The sequence below is a fragment of the Camarhynchus parvulus genome, chromosome 1A, assembly GCF_901933205.1.
Source record: "Camarhynchus parvulus chromosome 1A, STF_HiC, whole genome shotgun sequence".
Taxonomy (NCBI): Eukaryota; Metazoa; Chordata; class Aves; order Passeriformes; family Thraupidae; genus Camarhynchus; species Camarhynchus parvulus.
In genome coordinates this window covers 56,604,389-56,613,205 of record NC_044586.1, presented here as the reverse complement: position 1 = coordinate 56,613,205, position 8,817 = coordinate 56,604,389, and the positions used below count along the sequence as shown (strand labels likewise).

Genomic DNA, 8,817 nt, shown 5'->3' with positions numbered 1-8,817 from the left:
GCCGTGCCCGCCGTGCCCTCCGCGCGGCCCCGCGGCTCCCGGCAGCGCGGGCGGGGCGCGGCGGCCGCAGTCCCCGGCGGGAGGTTGTCATGGTTTCCCGGGTCACATGTGCGCGAGGTTCCCCCGGCGCGGGGGAGGAGGCGCCGCCGCCGCCGAGGCTGCCGGAGCCGCTGCCCCCCGCGGGCCCGCCCCCCGCCCGCTCCCACCTGCGCCGCCGCCCGCCCCTTCCCGCTGCCCACGGGCGATCCGCCGGGCGCGCCTCGTCCCCCGGGCCGCCGACCCCCGGCCCTGGGCTCTCCCCCCCTTCTCCTCCTCCTCCTCCTTCTCCTCCTTCTCCTCTCCCCTTCCCCTCACCCTCCCCCTTCCTGGCCGGGCTGCGCCCCCCCGGCCGGCCCCGGCATGAGCATCTCCATCCCGGCGGGGCTGACGGAGCTGCTGCAGGGCTTCACGGTAGAGGTGCTGCGGAGCCAGCCCGGGGACCTGCTGGAGTTTGCCCTCCAGTACTTCGGGCGCCTCAAGGAGGAGGCGGCGACGGCCAAGGAGGCGGCGGAGAAAGAGCCAAGCGGCCGCAAATCGGGCACCGGCCATGACAGGGGCACTCAGCCGCCGCGCCGGGGCCCCCCCGACGCCCGCGGGGTCAACTTCGCCGAGGAGCCCATGCAGACCGACTCCGAGAGCGGCGAGGACGAGCAGCCGCCGCCGCCGCCGCCGCCGCAGCAGTTCCCGGGTAAGGCTCCCCCGCCTCGCCGGGCCTGGGCTGGGGGCGCGGGGCGGCTCCCGCGGCCGCCCGGGCTCAGGTGCGCGGCCGGCGGGGATGGGGGGTCCCGGCGGGGATGGGGGGTCCCGGCGGGGATGGGGGGTCCGGCGGGGTGGGGGTCCCGGCCCGGGTCGCCCGGGGGTGGCGGGGGCGGCGGAGCGCGGACACGGGCAGCGGCCGCACGGCGGGCACGGACCGCCCGCGCTGACGCCAAGGAGCGGAGCCCGCGGGAGGGTTCCCGTATCCCGCGGCAAACTTTAACCTCCCGGGCTTTCCCCCGGTGTTCGCGGTGCTGGTGTTTGGCATACAGGTATCACCAGCTGCATCGCTTGTAGCGTGTGAGCCGGCAGTAGTCTAGCAAAGAGCTGCCTGTATATTTTCTTTTTATAGGAGCAAATCTGCATTCAGTAATTAGTGCAAGGGTAAGTCTGCCTTAGAAAACGCCTCTCATGGACATGTTACTGTATTCAAGCACTTGATTAGGCGTTTTGCGTAGATGCACTTACATGTGTTCTAGAAAGTAGAGCACAATTTGAAGCATAATTTCTTCTTGAAAGCCAGAGTGAAATTTTCTGCATTTAGAAGGGCCTGTGGAACAAGTGTGCTGTGACAGCAAGGAGCATTTGCAGTATCTTTGTGTTAGAAGGTAACACCGATCTACACGCAGCTTAATGACACCTTATCTTTGTGTGGCTGACAGGTTTTATTTCGAGACTGTGTCAATCCATCTGCTGGTGTGGGCTATGGGATGGGTAGGAGCTGCCTCTGAAGTGCTCTGTCTTTGTATCATGAGCAGGCTGACTGAAGGATCAGTCAATAAGGTTAGATGGAGAAGAGGAAAGCGTCCAAGCATCTTTATCTTATTTTTTTTGAGGATAGCTTGAAGTGTATCTTATCAAAGCAGTCATCCCTCCGAGTCATGCTGGAGGTAGATTTACTTAGCAGAGTACAGAAGGCAGTTGTTTGCTAGTTGAATTTCGGTGCGGGTTTTTAAATGATGTGTTATGTGCGTTTTGTCAGGAAATACAGATAAACAAGTAGGCGTTTAAGAATTGGGTAAGTTTTCAAAATGCTTCCTGTTACCCCATAAGACAGTCGCCATTCTTTTGATCTGTTCTTTGCAGCTATACCCACGTGTATTTAATGAGAAATTGAATCTGTCAGTCAGGTTCTGCAGATTTATGTGGCAATTTTAAGCTCTAATGCTGATTACGTGAGATTAGTAGAAATTTGAAAATTTGCTGGCTTTGAAAACTGAAATGGTCATAATGTGGAAGAAAAAAATTATTACCTTAATTCACTAACACTAGATGTGGTCTTTCAAACATTAATTATTCTAACACCAAACAATCTCATTGGTAAATGGAAAACTGGAATGTTGTATGGAGGGAAGTGCAGAAAAGTAGTTTTATTTATTAATGCGTATGTTTTACACACCTGTAACTTTACAAGGTGCTCTAAGAAGCTTTCTAAGCTTTTTGAATGAATACCAGTAATCTAGATTCTTTTGACAGTCTTTTTGTTGTGATTGTGAAGAGAGAAAGCCATTATTGTCAATATTCTCGTTAAGGGACCTGCTAGAATCTCTTAGTTTGATGAATTGATTTATTTGTTTGACAAAACCCCTTTAAAATACCACATTTTTAAGCCTAATATATTTTGAACGTTTAATTGTATTATGGTTTGTAAATTCTGTCAGTTCAAATAATTATTAATTAAAGGAAACAAAAAATGAAAATATTTATGAAGCCAGCCACGTGAAGGTTAATAAGAAGTAACTCATGGTAAATGATTACTAATAATGTGCTTGTGTATGTGTGCTTCGTGCAGGAGTGTGTATTTTAAATTCAAATTTTATGTCTGCCCTGAATATATTCTTCTAAGGTAACATAACAATGCATCCACTCAGCCTGTTGTTAATAACTGGAGGCATAAAGGCTTGTACTCAAATATTTGTCTAATGGGTTTACATACCAATTTAAAAGCATGTTTCTTCTATGCTTTTGCTTTCTCTTTCTAGAAGTAGCAATTCTTAAGAACTGAAGTTTGGGGGAAGTTTTAAATTTTTTTTTGCCTTTATGAATTATTAAACTTCTTCTGTATAGCACATTTGTCCTGTTTGCATCTTTAGGAGAGGGCAATAAATTTGAAAAGTTGATAAGCAGATGTGAAATGAAAACCTCTGTGAGGGAGGTCAGACCTGGTGGTGGTGTCTTTGCTAAAGCCATATATTTGAAATATCAAACTGACAGTATTCCTTAATTAATTCAATCAGAGCATTGTTGAGCTCTCACTGTAAATGATCCAAAACTATTTTTCCCCTACCACATGTTTCTAAATACCTACTAGCACCGCAGTTGAACTCTTTGTCAGTATTAGTTTTGTCCTTGAAATGTATTTTGGAAGGTACATGAGCATTATCCTGTTTCAGAAATGATGAGCTGAGGCATAAGCTGTGTTAAAAAGGAAAAAAACCTGTACTCAGGATTAAGAGTTATATGTGAACCTTGAATTAAACTCTGTTTGAGTCTCTGCTTTGTCCATTACCTCACTGCAGAAATCATATAAAGGTAAAAGCAGTTACCTTGTCTGGGGGGAGAACTTTGTTGTATTGGTGTCGTAGCTTTGAATTGGAGGTAAGGTGACCTCAGAAATGGCATTCTTTATGTTCAGAGCATTTAGATTATCCCCCTTGGAACACACAGTTTAATTTGGGAATGTTTTTCAGGTTTTCTAGTTGATTTGTTTGTTTGGTTTTTAAAAAAATATATTTAATTGTCCTACAGGGGTGTATTGGCATTAATCAGTTACAACAGCTAATTCCTACTAAAAAAAATAGCAGACACTAAATTGAATAGGAAATATACCTAAAAATGATCCCTATTTTAGAAAAGAACTTTTAGCAGGTCGAAAGTGCATATTAAGATTTATTATACAATGTCTGCAAAATTTGGAAATGCTCATTGAATTATTTGGTTTTTTTACAGTGACTAGACTTTTATTTTGATGTTACTTCTTAATGTTGATTTGCAACTTATTTTGATGGGCAATAACCTATGTAATTTGTAACAGTTGTTTTAAAATATTTGCCATAGATAAAAATTTGCATTTCATCTAGCCTTAATATGAATTAGGAGAGGAGTTTTTTGAGGTAACATTGCTGTTCTTTAAACTCAAAATTTATGGTGCTGTATGTATCATTTGGCAAGACATAGCCTCTGTTTACTTTATTTTTCTTTTGTTTTGTTTTACTTCAGTTTGTTTTGGTGTCTTTCTCAGTAGTGGTGTATTTTAACAGGAAAATAGTACAGCTGTCCCTCTCCTCCCCCGTGTGCTTCTGTTGGTGTGTTGGTTGCTTTGAGTTCCTTCTTTGAAAACTTGAGCTAGAAAATGCAAGTCTATACCTCAGCTTAACCCACTGATTGTGCCTAAATAGTATGAGATCACTATTTAGGTAAAACATACATCTTCTACCTTAGAATGCCATTTTAAAGGCATATCTTTATTTTAGTTCATTTATTCAGTCTGAAGTGCTTCACAGATGTTCTGTTCATAGAAATTTTGAAATAATAGGTAAACTGTAGAAACCAGAAAAACTTTGCACACAACTACAATTGTGTCATGTGTAGGTAATGGGTAGATTAGAGCAGTGGAAGAGGTCTGTAAGGACAAAGGAGCAGTATAAAAATACATACAAGTTGTAGTAAGATATCCTTAAATCAGGGGCTGTATAGAAAAGCATGTGAATGTCTTATAAATGTGTATATTCAAACTAAAATCTGCAATATGATGGGTAATGTCTGAAATCACTACCATCTGATATGTACTTAGCCAATCTTAGAAATGAAGTTTTAATAATTTCTACAGTCACTATTTTGAAATACAGAAAGAAATAAATCACTGTTTGTGTGGTTATAAGGACAAACCCAATTGGAGCCTTCCAGCCGCAGACCAGTCCCTTGGGAGCGTGGCATTGTCGGAGCACTCCTTGGCAAGGCTTTGGGACAGATCTCCTTGCAGTTTTCTAGGCTATGCCTGCTGTCATTCAGAGAATAACATGTGTAAATTAAGTGTTCAGGGTGGGTGTTTGGGAAGAAGATGGATTCTGTGAGGGAAAAGAATTCCAGCTGCAAGAATTCGGTGCCTTGTTGGTCCAGTGGGTCTTGGTCAGGGGTTGGCTATTGGCTGCTCTTCTCTATTAGTGTACACAGTCACAAAGCCACAAAGCTTTCTATCCTTGCTGTAAGTCTTTAAAAAATGTAGAAATTTGAAATAATGATTTCCAGTATTTTTGACAGGAGCAAACTAAAATATTTTCTTTCTGCTAGCAGTTATTTTAGAGAGTAAACCCAAGCAAGTTGGCAGTTGTTTGTGGTTTGTTTGTTTGTTTTCTTTTATTCCTTAACCTCACACAGGTGTTTTATTCAAGTTGAGAGATTTGTCATCAAAAAACTTAGTTTGACAGAATTATAAGCAACTAGAAATGTGAAGCTGTAATATGTACCATTTAGTAGCCTTTGTTGGTAGGACTATGACTCCCTTTCTGACATGTATCTACTTGTGATTGTAGATGAAAGGAATACTTTTGACACAACCATTTTTGAAAAAAAAGTATGTTTATAGTAATAATTTAGTTGAAATGATAGCAGCCTCCACTCAAAAAGTATTTATGCACCCCACCCCTGCTCAAAATCAGCATGAATGAGTGGAAGTGTCTCTGCTGGCTATTTTGTTGAATAATTTATTTATTATTCAACAATAAATAAAAAAAGTGTATTGAAGAGAAGCAGGAGAAAGTCCCAAAGACCTATGGACAGAAAGATAGTAGAACTATACTAAAAATATTTGAATTTGTCTTCAGCTTCTTTTTGGCTAAAGAAACAACGTGGAGATAATTTTGGCTGACTGTTCAGCTTGGAAAAAGAGAACAGCATTAATTCAGGATGTATAGGAAGACATAAAATTTTGCTGGCATGGGTTTGTAGTGATTGCATTATGAATTATAACCTATAAGCAATGTCAATACTAATGTTTGCACAATAACACTCAGTTTCTTGCTTGTATCATGTCTGTCTCAAAGGAGCACCTGCTTCCTCAGGAACTCTCTAGGAATATTGTTTCACTTGCTGACTTTGTTTCAGTTGCCCAAAGAAACCTTATATTTTTTGTTCGCTGTGTTTACTCCTGTTTGTGCATTTAAGAGAATGTGAAAAACCAATTTATTTCCCTGCTTGGTGAAGCGAACAAAGATTAATCTCTGGACTTCAAGAAAGTGCATGTTTTTAGAAAGCACTCCTACAGCACAATGACCTAGTGCTTGTAACCTGCACAGAGGTGCTTCATGCATCTGTCAGGAAGTTAAGTTTAATACCTGTATATCTCATGGTTTATCCCAAGTCTGTTGTGCAAAAGTATTGCGTTGTGTTCTCTGGTTCTGTCCAGTTCCCTCAGTCTGTGTGAAATTTACCTAAACAGTCAAATCTCTGCAGACTTACTGGCCTTAGCTGCTCCTGTAAATCTGGAACATACAGTTTGGAAATCACACATTTAGGTCACAAGGTAGAGATTAGTCAAGGTACAGGTTGCTGCTGCACTTCTGGTTTTCAAATATCAAAGATGACCTCTAGATTGGGAAATTCCATTTGTTGGGGCAGTGATGAAAGAAGCAAGAAGGCAAGGTGGAAGGCACGACATGGAGGAAGAAAAGGAGTCAGTGTGTGGTAAGGAAAATACAAAGGTAAAAACAAGAGATAGGAGGAGATACAGAACTGCGGTAAGGGGAGAAAGATAAAAGAATAGACAGCACATGGGAGAAAGCACATGAAATTGTCCACCCTTGTTTTTCTACCCAGCTTTAGCCCTGCTGTCCCAAATTTATATCCTGAATTTTCTACTGAGATTCTGTTTGACTTATAAATATGTTTCAGAAGAGCATAAATGTGAGCTTAACTAAAATCAGTGGTCAATGCATTGTATGGATGTGAATTTGGTCATTGATGCTGAGAGATCTACTAAAATGCTTTGACATGGTCATCTCTCTTATTACCATGTCTGGAGCCTCATAACACTTGCATTTTAATGAAAGTTTCAACTCAGGTTTTTTATGGAGGATCCAGATTGGTTTCAACCATTTTCTGTTTTAAAAAATAATAGTAGTGGTCATTAGGAAGAAAGTCAACAGGCATATGAGTACAGCTACCACCTTCATGGCTAAGAGAGCCAAGATGGTGCTGATGAAGAAATGAAATGTTGAACAGTACATAACACACAGGGTGAAATGTCCCTACTTTTAATGCTTATTACAAGTCACAGTGGTTATTTAATCAACTGTTATTTTAAAGGAAATGCCTTAAAGTCACACTGTAGTTACTGTAGTGTAACTATTACCAACCCAGGTTTGAACTCCTATTATGAGCTTCAAGTGAATGTAATTATACAGAAGTTCTGTGCTTTCAAAAGGTTAGCAATTTTTTAAAAGTGAATGAAGGAGGGAGAAGAGTTTGAGAAAAAGAGCCATTAAAAATGGCTCAGTGTTCTCTGCTTCTGGAATAGGTCTTGACATACATAAACTGGAAGAAGAGGAGGTGATTTTACCAGGGATGATACATTTATCACATAGTCTGACATTGTTGCTTGTTTTATGGATGTGGGTGCATAAAAGATGAACTCCATGTGTACATGAATTACTACATGCTTAGATAAACCTGTCAAAAGAAGTAAGCTTGTCTATAAGTAGATATTACCATAAACATCCATCAATTAGAGTGTTGTTTGAAAGTATTCTTATGAGAATTCTAAAGGAAATACAAACTTTTTTTCCCCTTTTCTTTGGGACATTGGATGATGATACTGGTAAGTCTAGGTAGCTTTATATAGGGTTTTATACTGAAACCCCTTATCCTTTCAGGGAACCCTTCTAGGCTAACCCTTGCACATGCTGGGTAGGAATGATCACCCATTTGCTGCATGGAACTGAACGGGATGTTTTGATCATGACAAATAATTATAAACTTGGGGTTTATTTAATCTTTTTCTTTATGGAATACATTTTTTGGTCTGTAGATCAGTTTTCACTCACAATACTAAACAAGACTTTGTTGAAGAGGGTGAAATTTGGCTTTGAGTGTGCTTTGTTTTCTGTTCGTTTTTTACGTTTCTAATTGACTGGCATCATTACACTTTTCCTTGTAGAAAAGCATCATGTTTGTCAGTTTGGTTTTTCATTAAAAATATGAGGAGTTCTGTTTCAGTTTTTTGTGCACTTAGTGATAAAAATAGCAGAAGTACTCACAGAGAATTTCTGTTTGCAGTTTCTAGGCAGTGTAATACACGAATCCAGATTTATAGCAATGCAGCAAGTAACCCAGAAGACACACGGTTCTGGGGTTACATCAAAAGGATGATGGTAATCAAATGCCCAGTGCCTCATTCAGCATTTCCAGTGATACATGTCATACAAAAACGTGAGAGGTCTGAAATGAAGGGGGATGGAGGCAGGCAAGGGTGCCTGAAGTGCATGGGAGTAAAATGCAGATTGTAGGTACAAGGTATCCTCAGAATGAGCTGTACAACAGCCATATGGCAGTTTGCCATCCTTTCCATAAACGGCATCCTTTTAGCATTGCTGCTCAGAAAAGTAATTTGTGGACCACAGATAAAATAAGGAAATTATAAAGAATAGAACAATAAAAAAAATCCAAATTTTAATTTATTCAGCCTTGCCTTATTGTGCTATAACACTCTGGATAATGGAAGGTACAGTTGTGAAAAGCATGCTGTAACAACAGAAAGTGTTTTTCACTTATGTGTTTGACTCCTAAATTGCTTAATGAGATTAAGAAAAAATCATCAGGGCAAGAACTTGAAGCTGAGAGCTTGAGCAGGTAAAGGCTGATAATGAGAATAGCTGTCTTACACATCCAGTTTCAGTTATGTGACTGAAGTGGTTTCTGTAAAGCTGGGCTAAAAGGGACAATTAGTAAATATTATGAAGACTTCCTAAATGGAGGGTCTAGAAAATTGCTGTATAAAATAGATTTTGAAAGGAGAAGTAACATGAT

The 8,817-nt window shown here is 41.3% G+C and overlaps 1 protein-coding gene across 1 annotated transcript in view; it reads left to right on the top strand.

Moving 5' to 3' along the window:
- Nucleotides 1–207: 207 nt before the first annotated feature.
- PRKAR2B (protein kinase cAMP-dependent type II regulatory subunit beta) overlaps nucleotides 208–8,817 on the top strand; it is a 76,443-nt gene continuing 67,833 nt past the window's right edge. Inside the window, exon 1 of the mRNA XM_030960225.1 lies at nucleotides 208–727. Within this exon, the coding sequence (XP_030816085.1) occupies nucleotides 400–727 (328 nt within the window). The 5' untranslated portion in view covers nucleotides 208–399. The remainder of the gene's footprint in view (nucleotides 728–8,817) is intronic.